Source organism: Lepisma saccharinum, chromosome 11 (genome assembly GCF_977018435.1).
Source record: "Lepisma saccharinum chromosome 11, izLepSacc3.1, whole genome shotgun sequence".
NCBI classification, from domain to species: domain Eukaryota; kingdom Metazoa; phylum Arthropoda; class Insecta; order Zygentoma; family Lepismatidae; genus Lepisma; species Lepisma saccharinum.
In genome coordinates, this window is record NC_139239.1 from 33,327,652 (window position 1) to 33,347,150 (window position 19,499).

General features: G+C 36.1%; 1 protein-coding gene across 1 annotated transcript in view; it reads left to right on the top strand.

Annotated features, from left to right (window-relative positions):
* LOC145995192 (uncharacterized) overlaps positions 1-18,967 on the top strand; it is a 49,097-nt gene extending 30,130 nt beyond the window's left edge. Inside the window, exons 3-5 of the mRNA XM_083131748.1 lie at positions 9,943-10,028; positions 16,702-16,828; positions 18,223-18,967. Of these exons, the coding sequence (XP_082987874.1) occupies positions 9,943-10,028; positions 16,702-16,828; positions 18,223-18,389 (380 nt within the window). The 3' untranslated portion in view covers positions 18,390-18,967. The remainder of the gene's footprint in view (positions 1-9,942; positions 10,029-16,701; positions 16,829-18,222) is intronic.
* Positions 18,968-19,499: the final 532 nt, after the last annotated feature.

Consider the following 19,499-nt stretch of genomic DNA (forward strand, 5'->3'; position numbering starts at 1 on the left):
GACACACACACACTCACACACGCACATCCACACACATACACAGAGAGAGAGAGAGAGAGAGAGAGAGAGAGAGAGAGAGAGAGAGAGAGATTTTTTCCAAGTTTACAGGATTAATCTCTAGTTTTCTCAAATAACACAATTTAGATGTGTTTTGAATTAAATTTTGTACACATGAAGTGTGTTTCGTCAAGTTTTACCCTTTTACGAGGCGTATTTTTTAAGTAAGTACCGTTTTGATATGTACAAAAGACAAGTAAACTTTTTGTAACAATTTTATTGTTACATGAAAGACCACACTTTTATCTACTTTTCCACATAATTGCCACCAATATTAAGGCACTTATCATATCGAACAACAAACTTTTGTATTCCGTCGTCATAGAAGTTTGCCGCCTGATTTGACAGCCACTGCAACACGGTCGTTTTGAGGCTATCGTCGTCATCGTGGCGCTGACCTCCGAGATGCTTCTTCAGTTGCAGAAACACGTGGTAGTCACTGGGCGCTAGATAGCGGCTGTATGGAGGATGATCAAATTGTTCCCAGCCAAATGATGCGATGAGATCTTGAAAAGAAAAGTCAAGGTGCTACCTAAACGTTTGCTTTTGTGTGCCTCAGTTAACATTTTTGGTACCAATCGTGAGCGCAATTTTCGATAGTTTAAGCGTTCGGTAACAATTTCGTAGATAACACTTCTTGAAACTTCAGGGAACTCCTCTGATAACGAAGAAATCGTGAAGCATCTGTTCTCTTTAACTTTTTCGTCGACTTTCTGCACCAAATCGACAGTGATCACTGAGGGTCGCCCACTCCGTTCCTCGTCATGAACATTCTTTCGGCCATCTTTGAAAGCTCTTACCCATTTACGTACCATTCCATCACTCATAATGTTTTGTTCGTACACTTCACAAATCTGACGGTGAATTTCAACTGCTTTCACGCCTTTAGCACTAAGAAAACGAATAACAGCGCGTATTTCACAGTCGGCGGGATTCTCAATCGACGGAGGATTTTAAATACGCAAGAGCAAATGTATACACGATCGATTGTTGCCGCAATGGCGTCTGTGGCTTGCCAACAGATGTAGGTACACCTTCCTTCCTTCCTTCTTCTTTGGTTGGCACACACCGCCTATGAGCGATTTCTTGCCATGGGTCCTATTTGGTTTGTTATGAGAAAGTTTGTTTACATTCCAAGTATCTGTTTGTTTATGTTACAATGTTGTGTTTTCGTGCAGAGCTGTACAGTATCCACATGACATCAGACCGTCGTTCGTAGAGTAGAGTCGAAAGGGACATCTGAAATGGGATACCCACACGTTGTAACTGTTTGTATAGAGTATTGCGATGTTGTTATCGAAGTGGGCATTGTAAAAACAAATGTGTGGTTGATTGTATAGGTTCTCCACACTGACAGGAAGTTGCAGGCACGGTATATGAACTGGTATGTATAACAACGTGACCTGTACGCATTCGCATGGTAAACACTAAAACTGCACGGGGTAGGTTAATGTGTTGAAACCAAGTACGTTTGTTGCCGACTTGTGCATGCCATCTATATGTATTGGTATTGAGGAGTTGCTGGGTGCACCAATCGTCCCATTGTTGTTCTACTTTGATTTTTACCCGTGGGAGGAGGTCAGTGTACGGCAGTCGCATCGGGGTAACAGTTTCTTTCGTTCTTGCTTGTTCGGAGAATAAGATAGGGAAATACCGTTAATTTATATGCTGCCCGACGTGCTAACGTTTGAAGTACGCTCAATGCGTTCGTAAGAATTAAAGAATTTTGCGGGGCGATACCTTTAAAGGTCGAGTCTCACCTGTACGCATGCACGGGACACCGACCGCAGCGCTGCAGCGGCGGAATTTCAAAACGGTACTTACTTTAAAAATACGCCTCGTATTTTACAAGTTTAGGCTTAATATTACTCAAATAACACAATTTAATCCAGTCAGGAAGGATTTGTTATTATATTTTGAATGCACAAAGAAATGTTTTCAACTTTTTTACTGATTTTTTGCAGGGTATGTATTAATTTTTATTTATTTTGTTTTGTATCATATACAGGGTGACTGGTACTTAGATGTATTCCCTGAAAGGGGTTAAAGTAGAGACAATTTGCAATAAAAATGACCATATGATACCCCATCCGAAAATTAGTAGTTTTCGAGATAATCTAATTTCAATTGTTTCTTTAAAAAATGACAATTTTCCACATAAAAAAATGAATTGAGAAAAAAGTGCTCAATGTATGGAACATATTTCAGCATTTTCTGATAGCTAACAAATAAGTGGTGTGTTGAGAAAAAAGTTTTTTCCCAAATAACAATCACATGTAAGTAACGGGTGGGTCTAAACTTACAAGTGATGATAAAAAAATGCACCCTTAGTTCACTTGGCAACCTATTAATAACAAAAATGGTATGACACGAAGCGTACAAATTACTTAAATTACTTCCTTGTGACATCTGCTTTCCAACAAGGTACAAATGTTTCTAACATTCACATTTGTGTACAAGAAATAACACTTCATTCATCTTCATGTGAATGGAATCAATGAACAATACAATTAAAGAAAATTACACGTCTTGCTCAAAGTGGGCACCTCCGTTACGAATTCAGGCACGCAGGTTTTTACGGACATTTGGTCTCTTAACTCGTGATGTGATTGTGTCCTCGATGTGTTGACCAGCTGTTAAGATCCTCTCCCTGAGCTCTTCTTGCGAGTTTACCGGTGTCTTGTCATGTGGCTCCAAATGTTAAAGTCGCAAGGCGGCAAATCGGAGGATCGAGCCGGCCATGGAATCGGGCCGCCTTGGCCAATCCATTTCTTTGGGTAATTTTCATCCAGCCACTGTCGCACGCCCAGGCAGAAGTATGGATGGGCGTAATCAACAATCATTTGATTGAGCCATTTTTAATGCCCTAAATTTTAAATGGCATCACTTATGAACATTTTTTGAGGAACGGGATGGCAATGTTGTGGAGGATGTGCCTCTAGCTACAAGACGTGACATGATTTATCAGCATGATGACTGCCCAGCTCGATCCCCCTCTCGATTTGACGCCTTGCATGAATTTGATTTAGGTTTTTTTTTTCTTAGATCTTTATTTGTTCAGTATTTTTTAATTTTACATTAACTAACATATTTTACTTTAACAACAAAAGAATTTACTCTAGTATAAAAACTTCTACTAAACAAAAATATACTATTATAACTTTTAATTTTAGAAAATTGTATTTTTAAAACTTTAACTTTGAAAAATTGAATTTTAACACACTTTGACTTTAACAGTGTACTTTGAATTTTTTTATGTAAAGGAATATTAAAAAAATAAAAAAATACTGAACAAATAAACAAATAAAGGTCTAAGAAAAAAAAGCAAACAACCTAAGTCAAATTCAAGCAGCAAGAGGAATACACATACACCAACATGGCATCCAGAAAGAGAAATCAATAGTCACACCCATAACACAGTTTAAAAAACTACATAGCTGAAACCTTAGAGAAACATAAAACTGCAAACACAATATATCTAGATTCTTCCAAGGCATAGGATAGAGTAAAAACATGGCTTGCTTATGGACAAACTCAACAACATAGGAATAAAATAGACAAGCAATCTTTTTTTCAGTAGAAAATTCCAATTACTCAAGTAAGCTACATCATACGTAGTACATAAGAAGAGCAAATTATCATCATCAGCACTAAACCATCATGCAACTTCTACCTGCTGAAACAACTAAGTGAGTATAATTTATCAGAAAAATGCCTACATTTCAGCCTAATTTACCTCTACATTAATAATACTACCAGAATACTAAGGCTTCAAAAGTGAACACTAAGAATAATGTTCAGACTAAAGTATAGGGTATCTTGCATAGGATTATTACTCCCTACATCTTCAAGTCAATAACAATTATTCTAAATACTACGAACTTGGACAAAATATAGTCAAATACACAACACAAGAAGGAAAATAATTACAAGTAAAACGGTAGACACTCAATATCTCAAAACAATCAGGTAAAAATATTCTACAACAAACTGCCTCATAACATAAAACTGCTAAGTCCCCAAAACATATACAAATACAATCAATAAAAACTACTTGAAATGGGAAAACTGTCTACAGTCTCACAGAGTTGATGTGAAATAGCAGCAAAACTTAGAAGCATGCACAGTCAATAGTGCTCAATTTGCATACACATGCAAACTCTCATGAAAAGGTTCAAAACAGTCTCCCAGCTCAGTTCTCATCTATACTTGGACAACAAAATCCTGAAACAAATTCTCAGAAATCCTACCTTTCCTACCCTTGCTTAAATAGCTAAAGTGCAATCTTCATACTAAAATATTGAAAAAAGGCATATAAATTTACATAAAAGTGTGTACACATGTGTTTGTCTGCGTGTACTCTTAGATAAATTGATAAAAAAGCAATATAGTTATAAATCAAAGACTATACCTAATAATATTAATTTCAAAATAAGCTGACAGAAAAAAATATAATAACTACAGTATAAGCTTTTAATTTTTGTTAATTACAAAAAATAAAAGTTAAATACAGTAAATAAACCTGGTCCCTTACATTGAAAAAGGAACATTAATTGAGAGTATTTGAAAATAAGATCCTTAGGAAAATATTTCGGCTTAAAACAGATGAGGAGACAGATCAGTGGAGAAGGTTACATAATTTAGAAGTACATAATTTGTATTCATGTCCAGATATTATTAGAATGATTAAATCAAGAAGACTTAGGTGTGTAGATCATGTGGTACGAATGCGAGAGGAAAGAAGAGTATACAGGATTCATGTTGGGAAACCTGATGGTAAAGGACCAAAAGGAAGACCAAAACAAAGATGGAGGGATAATGTAGAGATGGACCTAAAGGAAACTGGTAGGGAAAGAAAGGAGTATATAGAACTTGCTCAGGACAGGGACAGATGAAAGGCATGTGTTGCTGCAGCCATGAACATTCGGGTTTAAGAAGGCTAGAGAGTTAGTTAGTTATACATTAAATAAGCATAATATTTGGATTGTAAGTAGAGAATATAACAAATGTACAATGCATTGTGCGAAAACTGTCAACTTTGCATTATAAGCAGAAAATTAAACCAGTTTGCCCTAGAAATACATTTTAAGAATAGCCCAAAATAGCATGCGTAATAGAAAATTAAGAAAACTTTCTGATGCATAAAAGTACTGACTAGTGCTGAATGAATCAATTACTGTAAAATATTATTCTCTGATTCAAGTAATTTAACTGTAAACATTATCTTTTGTGTGTAAAATATAATTGTTAGTTGAACTGATAAGTACAAATATTAACTTTATACGCCTTCATATACTCTAAATAACATAACTTTGATATATAAATTAGTAACAATTTGTTAAAATTAAGTTAAACTGTAGAATTGTTTTCTTAAATAAATATAAAGTAGTAAAAATACTAAACAAATAATTCCTTCTTTTCCTATTTAAAGGATGCCAAACAGTGTAAACCAGTTGTTAGTGGCTAAATAACATAAAATTTGAAGGCAGTAACAATATTTTTTAAAAATACTGTTTTTTACCTAACTTTGTGAATTAAATACTAGTACATTTTGTCAAATTATAAATAAAATATACCTATTTCTTTGGTATTTGTACTAAAGTGAAGAAAATGTTACTAAAACTTGGCTACTACAGTAAATCTGAGAGTTTTAGCTTTATTTGTCCGTAACTGGATATAATTGTAACTTAACACAATCTTTACCTCAATTTTGGAAGCTAGCTGAACTTTAGCGTTTCGAATTACGTATAGTGAAGGCCTCTATAGTGGAAAAATACACCCAGTCTGTAAAAATTTGGAAATGTTGTCTCCTTCTCTGTCGAACCAGACCAAGAGTGTTCTCAAGTGTTTCAATATATTCCTTAACATAACTAACTTTTCAAGAAAAGAATACCTTGTGCCCAGATAGCTTAGTTGATATAGCGTTAGGCTTTTAACCTATCTGTCACACAATAAAATATGTTTACAGTCTAACAGATTATTATTTATCTTAAAATTTTGCAAATAAGCTTTTTAAGTTTTTCAAATATCAGCATCTTTAGCTAACAGTACAGCATAACCAGTATTATTATGATAGAAAAGTTCTGGTGGTAGAACCTACACCTACTGTAATATCTCTGTGGTATTAACTTACATGCAGCCCATAACTTTTGGGACTGTTTCTCCTCCGTTACATTTCCTCGCCATTTACCCTTAGCGTCGCGATTAGCCTCAGAAGCAAAAAAAGCGGAATCGTATATTTGTTCTTTTTATATCTCTGAAACCACATATACTATAGAACTACATTTAATGAATTTTGCAGTCTTAATGTTTGATCTGTTAAATAATCCAGTCAATACAAATATACTAGCATAGAAAAATCTGTTGTTCAGATACTTTAATCGGGTAATCTGCTTTTGCGTACTTCCTCAGAAATATACACAATCATAGTTCCTTATAAATTTAGCACCTGATATAGAATAAGTCGAAGTCTAGTTAGAGTTGGCCTGTAAGTGCTTCTGGTACATGTAGTTACTTGAAAAAGCAAATATTGGGTGTATAAAAGATAGCATTCTTGTGAAACAGTAAAAATCAACCTCATTTCCTCGTAATATTAGCTATAAGTGCTTCTTGCAGATTAACAAAGCTCTGGCGTGTGGTCCTACGTCACCTATAATCCTTTGTAAGGTTCGTGTTGTCCTATAAATTGTCGATATACATACTAAGCCCATAGTTACAGCCTAAGCTTTTAGTTTCAATCAGAGGATTTCAGTGTTCAGATAGTGATTGTATCCTCGTATAATAAACCAAATGGAAATAACCCAAGTGTTGATGCACCCAAAAAACCAGCAATACTTCAAAAATACCTTGAAAAAGGCTATAAGGCTAAATTATTCTTCCAGCATAGAAAAAAGTTTAGCAAGTGGACCTATGGTCCATATAGTCAGTCGTCTGTGAACTTCGTCTTGTCCTGTGAATTGTCAATATATTGATAAATAGTTATATTTTTTTTTTTTAAAAAAAGGAACAATGTTGGTAAGCGTCCAGTTATGGACCCATCGGTAAAGGAATTTCAGTCTTAATAGACACACAATAATTTTCGTTACACTAAAAATTTGGCCTCGTATAAAGGTAAATAGTCGAAATAATAAACATTTCGTGTACTTTATCCAGTAAGCCTTAGCTAGAAATACAATAACAGCGTTACAGACATAAAAATTAAGCAAGCTTTGATATTCTAGTGGCACATTATAAATATAAAATATCAACATTTTCAACCCTCTCTCCTGCATAAATAGGCTCTAGAATTCACTAAGCCTCAAAATAATATTGGGTACATAAAATAAAAAGCAGATGGAGAATGATGCTGATCGCATCATCTCCAAACAGCAAAAACAAAAGTATATGAATGGAGCCCTACCTGATATATTTTGGAAACTTTACCTAGTATAAGAATAACAAAATACTCAGCAAACTCTAAAATAAACAAACTTTCCTACGTAGCAGGCGTAACCTGACCTAAATAAATACATATAGAAATACAGAACCAAAAATAGCATAGTGGAAATCAGTAAACATTAATAATAATAATAATAATAATAATATATTCTGTGGCTTACATTTTAGCTAAAAGTACTTTTTCTTTAGTGTTTTTGAAAAGATTTAAATAAATACTAAACTCTAAGTTAAAAATTTGTAAATGTATATATGATACAAAACAAAATAAATAAAAATTAATACATGCCCTGCAAAAAATCAGTAAAAAAGTTGAAAACATTTCTTTGTGCATTCAAAATATAATAACAAATCCTTCCTGATTGGATTAAATTGTGTTATTTGAGTAATATTAAGCCTAAACTTGTAAAATACGAGGCGTATTTTTAAAGTAAGTACCGCTTTGAAATTCCGCCGCTGCACCGCTGCGGTCGGTGTCCCGTGCATGCGTACTGTGTACCTACATCTGTTGGCAAGCCACAGACGCCATTGCGGCAACAATCGATCGTGTATACATTTGCTCTTGCGTATTTAAAATCCTCCGCCGATTGAGAATCCCGCCGACTGTGAAATACGCGCTGTTATTCGTTTTCTTAGTGCTAAAGGCGTGAAAGCTGTTGAAATTCACCGTCAGATTTGTGAAGTGTACGGACAAAATATTATGAGTGATGGAATGGTACGCAAATGGGTAAGAGAGCAAAAGTAAACAGATAAAAGTTGAGAACACACACTTTGTGTGTCGAAAATGTAACTAAAAGTCTTTCCTGAACAGATGGAATTGTGTTATTTTGGTAATAATAAGCCTAAACGTGTGAAATAAACAGACAGAAGTTGAGAACACACACTTTGTGTGTCGAAAATGTAACTAAAAGTCTTTCCTGAACAGATTGAATTGTGTTATTTTGATAAAAATAAGGATAAGCTGGGAAAATGTTTGACATAAAGTTAAAGTTTGGTAAAAAATAAACTCAATATTATGTTAAATAGCACACAGTAACATAAATTTACTACCTAAATCAATAATCAAAGGGTCCTAGGTTCGTTATCCCGTGATAAAAGCAAATAGTGAAAACTTTAGGCCCAGTCCCTGATAGCTCTCCCTTCTTCATAGTACAGATAAAAAACCCTTACGCTTCGTTCTCCTTGTTCAAGGTAAAATTCTCGCTCCAATCTAATTGGGTATCCAAAAATCCTTTTTTCTTGTGTACTGGGCAACCTTGGCCTACTTTGACGGAAACTTGTTCTGACATGCAAGCGCTCTAGCCTAAAACCTGCGCTAAAGCGTCCTGTGCCTTAGAGGCAAACCTGAGCGGAATATTAATTGGCGGCGGAAACCGGTTCTGGAAAGCGAAGCATAGCTTCAGAAATTTGACCTAGATCGCGCAGTCCCAGAAATCCTTTGTTGTCTGGTTCAATTCCGCCCTTGTCCTCTGTTACAGTGTAGCATACTTTTCTCCTGTTCTTGCGTTCTAGTTTACCTTGAACTCCTTCCCATCATTCTTTGTTCTAGTGTTCTAGAAAACCTTGGCCTACTTTGACAGAAACATGTTCTAGCATGCAAGCGACGCACAGTTTAAAAAAAATTGACCCTTGCTGCGCATTCTCAGACATCCTTTGCTGTTTGGTTCAATCCCTCCCCTGCCATACGGCATTGCATACCTTTCACCTGTTCTTGCGTTCTGATTAACCTTGGGAAAACCGGTTCTGATTGGTCAATCGGGTTCTTTCTTTGTTCTGGCGTTCTGACGTCATTTGACCTAGATCGCACATCCCCCAAATTCCTTTCTCGTCTACCTGCGCTGAGTTCACAGTCTTCTGTCTGGCATGTCGTACCATCGTCTTTCATACCATAATAACATACATTATTACATACATAGTAAACTAAAAACCATTTATTACCGTTGCATATCGCAGGTTCGAGTACCGGGACCGTCTTCTTTCGTACTCTTATTTTCAATACTATAAACATTAATATTATTGTTTGCTACATTACATACTTTGCAGTAATGAATATGAAACCATATGCATAGCGTTTAGTACCTCTAATTACCTTCTATATACATATTTTTCATAAAATAAATAATTAAAAATTCATAAAAATTATAAACATGCAAATACATAAATGTAAATTATTCTAATGATATGCAAATTTATTCAAAATTATGCAAATAAGTTCTAAGTACGTGCAAATAAATTGTAAACACGTGCAAATAAATTCTAAATACGTGCAAATAAATTGTGAATATTAAATAGCGATTGACTTTAACTAATTCAACTACTACTGAGTTAAACGTGTGTCATTCCCCTTATGCTATTAAAAAGAGTAAGAATACCATTCGTGACAAATGTTAGCGTGTTAGTTTTCTTCCATTAATATAGAAATATAAATATTTTTGCATTTCTTTCTTTCAGTCTATAATTTTTTTGGAATTGTGGGTCTGGTGGTGTCCACCCTTTCTATAATCTCAGATGCTTTTCTCATATTAGGATCCATTAAGGTAATTAACTGATTTTTTTCTTGCTTTATGAATTCTTCTGTTTACAATTTGCGAATAAACCTTTTTGCATTTGGAAAAGGCACTGCGCGCCATACATTTTCGATTCATTTATAAGCAGCAAATATACACTTTCAGGGAAACCTACTCGTTTGGGGAGGAGAGAGAGTTAATGCATATTATTACGTATTACTACTAGTAAAAATATCGCTTAGATAATGTTAAAAAAGTAATATATAATAATATAAGCACTACATAACGAACCACTCGTTTCATGACATACACGTTTACCGCGGTACACTTAATTTTTATTTTGACTCTCGTATACTACGAAGAACACTGGGAGAAGAGTGACAAAAAATACTGTTATGTTTCAAGTGGAAGATCAGAAAACCGACATTTAGTTTTACATTTTTTGATACTTTTCTAACGTCAGAAAAAGAAACACCGACTTGTGGCAAGTTTGCGGTAGTTTGTTGGTAGCTTGTCAAAGCCATTTGGATATGGCAAGCTTGAATCAAAAAGGCAGCTTGATTCAAGATTGTCATGTCAAGCTTGGTGCAAACTTGCCATGTGAAGCTTGCTGTACTTTTAACACGTGGTAACTAAGAAATCATTTTGTTATTGAATCACTGCCTCCTTCATTTACTACAGAAGTGCAGTTATAATAATTACAAAAATTACCATCATTAATAAAAAATAATAACCAATTATTTTATTATTAGCCCAAACTCACAAAATCCATATTAATTTTTCACAAATGTTTTTTTTTTATGTAGGTGCAGTTATCTATTAATTATAGAGCAAGTGTACCAAATGTGGGCCCCCATTTTGTTTTTGCAGCATTTCAAGGAAACCATCAGGCCAAAGTGAATGTTACTAAGGCCTGAAATAGTATGTTATGTACGTACTTGTTTAGTTATGTCTCCTTCCATAGCGAGAAAAAATGGCTTCATTGTGAAAATTCGATTTTTTCGAAGAGATGCATGTTTCAACATTGGGAAAAAACCGTTCCTATAGTGATCCCCCTTAAATTTAGTACAATGTAAAACAGCATAAAATTATAGTGATATAAGCTGAAGTACAATGCATGGAAGACTGTGGAATAATATAAAATGTTTTCTGAATGTTGAGGACACAAAATAATGCAAGAACATTAGCTTTTTTTTTCAAATCCACCGTTTTAATTCGTATGGCATCTATGTGGCCAATGTTATCTTGATTTCCCGTTCTCATTTTCGTCCCTGTTTTCGCCATATCTATTCCCTTGGAACTTGTACCAGAATTCCATGATTAGAATTTGGGCGAAAACACATTCTGTGCTGGTTTAACCACAACGCAGGGGGCCCATTTTAGGAATGACGTGGGGGCCCACTTTAGGACCACAAGTGCTCGTTTTTTTTCTTGCTAATTATTTCTCTCGCATTCTTGTCAATGGCTTACCAATTACATACAAAGATAGCTCCTATATTTAAGATTATGCATGTAGAAGAGTTGACGCATTTACTTCTCAAATTACAGAATTACAGCAATTGAACGTGAGAGTAATAAAACTTTCTACTTGCACAAAATCAATCAGGAGGTAATTGGAGAACAACACACGTAGTAATCAACATGGGCGCAAGTACTGCATGCGACAATAACGTAAACTACCTGCTTCCGCCAGGCTACAGCACCATCCGGAGCAGAAATGCAGGGGGCCCGCTTTAAAGACGGGGCCCGCATTTGGTACACTTCCTCTAATAATAACAAAAATTTCCATTCTCAACAACCAATTACACAGTCACTGGCACGAGTGTCAAGAATAGCACGCATCCAAAGGGGTACCTGATAGGCTCACCAAGTGAATTTTGCCTCCACGTTACGTTTGTTTTTATGAATAAAAGTAAACAGAAATATTGGAACCACTCTAGAGAACAATGTAATTTATTTTCAGTTTTTAATGAAAATTTTCAGTTGAAACTTCGAAAAACTAGAGGTGGTGGGATGACTGCCCAGGGTTAACACAGAAGTATGCACAAACGTATCCTATGTATTGTTCACAAAATATGGTGCTAGGCCCAATTTTAGTCCACTTTAACGGAAGCTAAATTTTTGAAAGTCGTGATGTCAACATGAGAAACCTGAAATGGGCTGTGTTCTAATTGCGAATAATGCCTAAACTGTCCCAATTGCGAACACATAAAAATGAGAAGTACCTAATTCCATGTCCTAATTGCGACCACATGAAACTGAAAAACCTGTTATAAAAAATAAGGCCAGTGACCCAGAGAGACAGCTCGGGTGGCTTGTGTCTTCCCGTTTCGCCGAATTCCCTTTTGCCGAATGGCCCAGAGGCACATTATATAAGATTTCCCAGATGAGAAAAATATTCGGCGAAAAGGGAATTCCCGTTACGCCGAATATTTTGAAGGGAAATTATAGTTGTTCGCGGCCAAAATACACTTCAGCAATTCTTTTAAAAAGCAAACAGGATATTTATTTGAGAAGTTATATGGCGAAAGATACCTCGAGGAGGAGTAGGAGAAGAAATGAGAGAGGGAAGTGAAATTGGGAGAGAAGTACGACAATGATGCTGCCTATCCCATCATCTACATTATTAAACATCTACTTAGAATTAATCAAGAACTGTTTACAAAATAGGGGGCTAATAATAGGATGAAGAACTACGTATAAGATTCCTTTGTCTTATAAATTCACAACATTTCTTGCGTGATGTGGACAAATTTACTAGTAAGCAACACTGAGGGTGCTGCTTTTCGAACATTTACTTCGAGTGTACTGCCCCACTCGATCTCCGACGCTGGACTTCACATCAAACGAGTATGCTACGTACTATATGTGAACAGAATTGTACAATTAGTTTCTGAACTCGCTGAAATTATCTTTCACCCAAGTTCCTGAAATTTCCCAGCGGAGGGAAAATTCCATCCATTCAAAATATTCGGCGAAACGGAATTCCCATTTGCCGAAAGTTTTCCTTAGATGAGATACAGTGATGGACAAAAGTAATCATACAGTGGAACTGAAAGGAAGAAAGGACGAATTGCAGCAGCTAGGAAAACAATAAGGAAGTCAAAACTGTTAATGCTTTACCATGTATGCACCAAACGATATATTGACAACAAAAATAAATAACAGATGCTGCTTGAAGACAAATAAAATACAAACCATTCTCAATACCCGCTTCTTTGGCTGGACAAAAGTATTCATACACCAACATAAAAGTTCACTTTGAAGAAAAGAAAGAAACAAATACCATGTCGTCATAATTTAGTATGCATTCCTCTGTTACGGAGAACAGCTGTCAGTCTCTTTTGCATAGAATGAACAAGAGGCGTGGTTATTCCAGATGTAATATTGTGCCACTCATGCAAAATGACCTCTTTCAGTCTATTCTTGCTTGTTATGTCATGTTTTCGGAGTCTGGTTTCCAAATGGCTCCAAAGATGTTCAATGGGGTTAAGGTTGGGGGACTAAGGTGGAGTTTTGAGTGTGTGGGGAGTATTATATAACAACCAAAGGCGGACAATCTCAGCTGTATGTTTAGGGTCGTTGTCCTGCTGGAAGTAAAAATCATTCCCAAGACCCAAATGATCGATACTCTGCTGCAAATTGTTCTTCAGAATATCCAAATAGACAAATCTATCCATAGTTCCCTCAATAAAGACGAGTTCTCCAACACCTCAGGCTGACATACAGCCCCAGACTATAACGCCACCACCTCCATGTTTAACTGTGGCCAAGAGATTTCGAGACTCAAGCTCAGTATTGGGCTTTCTCCACACCAAAATGCTACCATCACTATGGATAATATTAAATATACTCTCGTCCGTAAACAACACTTTATCCCAGAAGTCCAAACCTTTACTCACATACTCCTTTGTAAATGTTAATCTGGCCTTCTTGTTCTTCTTACTGAGGTATGGCTTCCTTCTAGGTACCCTAGCTCTGTACCCTGCTCGGTTGAAAAGTCTTCTAATACTTCTTGAGGACACTTGTTTTCCCAAGTGTTCGTGAACATGTGCCAACACTGCTGACGATGTTAATTTTGGGTTTTTCTTCATCATTCTCAACAGTCCTTGTTTCTCTCTCGAAGTAAGTTTCTGAGGATGCCCAACCCTTTCCATATTTACCAGCATTTTAGTGTCTTTATATCGTTTGATGACACTTTGCACAGTCGCACGACTTCTCCCAACTATGTCTGCGATTTCAGAATATGATTTCTTATTGTGGTATAATTATATCATAATTCTCCTCTCTTCGATCGTGGTTTCCTTCCCTTTGCGGCCCATTTGACTTCCTGCAGCACGCCAACACCAAACCAATCACTTCCTTACACAGGTGCAAGTGCAGTAAACACATATCTGGGACTGAATGATGGAAACGGTTGTTTCACGAACTTTTTTGGGGGTTTATAACCTGGCGTATGAATACTTATGACCACCCAGAAAGCAGTTTATCTAAGGATTATCCACATTTCTCACGACAATTTCAATTGTATGCACACAATTGCTTTGCGTTTCTATTCTTGCCATTCCAATGGAGCATATGTGCTACAGACTTGACTTGCCTTTACGGTCTTCTTTGTATAAAACATGTTTCATTCAGACAATGTCTTTGTATGAATACTTATGTCCATGACTGTATTTGTCTCTGAGGCATTCGGCGAAACGGGAGTACTGATTAACTCATCATGGTTTTCTACTTTGTAAATCCCTCCAAGGTCATTTCACCCTTTCAGTCTGTCGACGTAATCTGACTTTCATTCGTGTATTAATGTCTTGAAAACCCCTTTGTGCCAAAAGAGACGTGGAACTACTTAAACAGGAGGCACCGGACAACTAATATAGTGGAGGGATGGAACCACAAAATCAACGTTAAGCTAGAAAGGCTGAGGCAGAAAAGTGTAATGAAATAGAATTTCTAAGTACGGAAATTAATCTGAAATGTGTAAAGCGGAAGAAAAAAAGCGGTTTTATTTTTTTTGGAGCAAAGGATGGCGAGGATCACTAAGAAGTGTAAGGATATTGGTGATATTCCTAATTTTTTAAAGAACAGTGTCACATGTTTTCGAATTCGAATTTGAAATCTAGGTAGAGTTAATAATTTTTTCAGCTAAGAACTGTGCAGTACGTAGTCGTATAAAAAATAGGCCACACTTTTATTATTAAATTATATAAACTTTAATCATGTAGAATATTCTATGTTCCAACTGTGACAGACAAGGCACTCACCTGCCTCAAGTGTGGAACTGAGTCCCTTTCAAAAATTCGTTAAAAGAAGTTGTAGGTCCAAAGGCAGAAACAATGTGTTCGGAATTAGGATACAGGTTTTCCAGGTAATATGGTTTTATTCCTGTTCAGGCAGCAAGTGTTCGCAATTAGGACGTCACCCCTAAAATGGGATGAGAGGCTATAAGCCAAAAGGTTTGTCCTGGCCCAGCTCTCGCTATTAAGTGGCCTGTCATCTGCGTACCGTCTCTTGTTGTTGAGTTTGCACCAATGTTATAATCTTGAACAAGTGTTTATACAACAAGAGAGGATAAGTGTTGATATTAATTTATATGAAGAAAGGGTTGGCAATCTTTTCAACTAGATTACACCAGAATTAATGGATAAACTTATATATATTTCCCCCAAATCTCTCAAAGATATCAACACTAGTCAATTATAAAAAATACGTCTCCAAATCACTCAAATATATTAGTCAATTATCAAAAATATATGAAAACAGCTCCAGAACTTAAACGTCAAAAATAGGTTTAAAAAGGCTACAGAAAGTTGTTCCACAATATTATGGCGTCTACATTCTAAAACACAGTCGATGAAGGCCCCATGTCTTTCTTTGGGTAGTTTTTCCAAATTTACAGTCATTTTTGTATTATATGCAACTTAGCTGTAAAAAAGGCCCATTTACTCATATTCAACACGCTCAACCTCAACTGCATAAAGCAGGATCTACCATACAGAGGGACAGTGAAAGCAAGCTGTTATCAGAGTCCATTATTCTAGGAAATTAGTTACGAATTCATAACCAGAAACTTAGATCTTTTCCTTTTTATTTTAACAGTGCAAAGGTACTTTTATAGAATGGTAACAATCAAAAAGTAAATATATTCCCTTTCTTTATATATTCTTAATCAGACAATTGTATGATATGCAACTTAAACTGATAAATAATTAGGGGCCAATGCGTGTATAGTGAATGCGGCCATACGACCGAGAATTTTAAGAATAGGTTCCTCAACACCAAACTAATATTAATTTAATTAGAAGTTAGAATAACAAAAACCTAATATAAGGTAAAGAAATGAACAAATAAACTATAGAATTTTAAAGGAACCACACTACGTAAATTCCCCATCATATCGCCACACTTACCATACACGTTTACAGTCAGAGCTACACTGCTCTTTCCCCCGTGACCGTTGCCTCAAGACAAACGTTCTCGTTTTTCTCCTGGCGGCTCTGAGCATTACAGCCAATCAAATCCAGGCATGGCATCAGTTGCAGTGTTACCAGCACATTTAGTACATTTGTGGGCAGAGGGTTATATATATTAAACGTAATTCCAAATGGGTGTAAAAGTGAGTGTAAGAAGATACGTCAAAGGATTCTTACAAAATGTTCACTTTTGTAATACTCTTAATAACTTTATGTTATTTTTCATTCAGGGAAATCGTTACATGCTTCTCTCTTGGCTGAATATGAAAATACTTGGCATTGTTTCTTCCGCGAGAGGAATTTATGCAGTAGCATCAGTGAGCATCAAACTTGGAGTTGTAATTCTCATTGTTGTTTGTAAGTATCTCCATTTCCAACTCTTGACATTTTAATAGTGTTTACAGTTTTATTACCAAAGGTATAGCCTCCTCAATGACGTAATGGAAACGCTGTTGCCTTTTAATGAAGAGGTCCCCGGTTCGATCGCCGATGCAGGCACATTGCTCAGTAGTTCTGAGCCTGTCTGCGCACAAAGACGACTCAAAATAAACCAAACGTAAGTGTTTGCAAAAGGTAACATCATATCAGGTTAGTAACACCATTAAGCCTTGTTTCCATGATATGAAAAACTCAATATGCTGACCAAGGCAGAAATTTATTTTGTTATAAAACATAAACTAAACGTAACGTTTCAACCTTCTAGCAAGGTCTTCTTCAGACTCGGCAAGGTCAGCTGCTGGAATGTTCCAGGAAAACAACTTTCTAATAGTCTTGCGTCTGGAGGGGAGTAATTTTTGTGTATATATATCGTCCTGTTTTGTACCTTGTTTCATTTGTACATGGTACAGAGTCTGAAGAAGACCTTGCTAGAAGGTTGAAACGTTACGATCAGGTTAGGAACATTTTTTGTTCATTCATCGTTCTCTGTCTTCATAGGTAAGTTTTGCAGAGCATCCTCCACTCTTTCTCATCTTGGGCTTTACGCTTCACGTCAGCGTAGGATCCACTACTTCCCCGGACCCTTTCGTCATAACCATTCATTCCAGTGCGTCTTTTAGCAAGCAAATTATTTCTTCTTTCCTTGATCATTGCTCTTCTTCATCAACTCTGTCCCACACAGACAGCGTTATTTCTTACTTCGTCCATTTCGCATGCTGAATTCTTCGCCATAGCCACATTTCTAAAGCTTTTAGTCGCTTTTCCTCATTTTGTTTCTGCTCCATAGGACGCTACACTCCACACAATACACTTCATTAGTCTCTCTCCTTGTTGTTTCTTCTAGTAGAGGCTTCTTTTGCTATTGCTAGTCTCACTTTGACAGCAGCTCACGTCACTGCTTATGATACATCAATACTTTGACCTTGAATTCTCACGTTAATTTTCCTTGGTTTCTTCCAAATCAACATTGCCTTTGTCTTGCACACATTTATTTTCATCCCGAATTGCTCAAAGTGGGCATTTAAGTCTTCTAACATAGAATACACCGTTCTTTCATAAATTATAAAATAAATTGTGATCTTTGAATGTAATGATGATTTGTATTGTTGTTATTTCACGTCTATAGTAGAAATATACAAGATTTCTACGACGTGTACTTTGTAATTTGTGTATGTGGTATGAAGCAATGATACTCACAGAATATCAATGTAAAGATTATTTTAAATAAATTAAATCCTCCTCACAACAAGCTACCAGTAGCATTTATTGAGCTCTTCTTTTATTTTTTATCTAATATATAAATTTCTTTGCAGGCTTTTCCCTGTATTTATGGATCTGCATTCTGAGTTTGTACCAAGAAATTGCGCAACAGGAAACCAGACGTCAGGAACTGTTTGTTATGGAAACTATAACGAACACAGAAAATATTTATCCACAACCAACAGTGTATGATAAATCCAGCGGACAAAATTTTGTTTAAACATAATTATTGTTGTTAATTCTGTGAGACATGCATAAACTCTTCTTTTGTGCATAAGGTGCTATTTTGCATTTCATAATGTTCCTTCGTTTATACTGATTATTAATATTTTTTTGTTAAATGTGTATGAATTTCAGTTTATCATCTTTGAAACATAATCTTCAGTGACTTTCTTATACAAGCCGAGACTTTTATAATTCGGGAAATATCAATAACACTGTCCAGCATGGATTTCTATTAAGCTACTTCGATAACTGTTGCTAATTTATCTTGTTAATTTGAAAATACAGTGTGATTATAAAGTCATTATGCATTTCTGCATTAGCAGGTTTCATCACACAACACACAATATGTACTGAAACACATATCACAATAGGACACAGAATCAGTATAACACATTTGATCGGATCACCCCGAAAGTATAGATACAGCTGCCAGCGATCCACGGTGATCCGAAACACCATCTCCAACATAGCGGTATCGTCTCAGCAACTGTTGCTGTTATTTCAATTCATCAGTTGTGTGATGTGAATTTTCACCTTCAGACAAGAGAGTTTAAGGGAGTCAGATCCGCTAACCGGGGGGGGGGGGGGGGGGGGGGCAAGGTCGTGGTCAGGCACGACCAATCCATCTACTGGGTGAAGTCCATCCTCACCTGTTCAAATGTCATCCCACGCAGACTGGCAAAAACACCGATACCGAATGTGTTTTATCTACTGTTAGCTCAGTTTCACATCACCAACAAAAGAAATGTGTTGCGCCACGTTATCACTGAAATGTACAGTAACTTTATAATCGGCTATGCAAAATATTTCCTGCCATCACATCAGCGTGTATATGTGTGTATGTGTGTGCGCGTGCTTGTGTCTAAGTACTCTCGAATTATACACCTCAGACTTCTGCACTGTAACACTGAGGCAAAATTATATTTCCTTCATGACAGTACTCTCGGTGAACAACAATCACAATATCCATAATATATTCATAATAATACAGAAGGAAATCACATCATACCATATAAGAAAGGGAATTAGGATCAGACCGAAACATTTAATATTACAAAGGCTGTAAAAACGACACACAGTGAAAAAAGCTACATTTATTAGTATA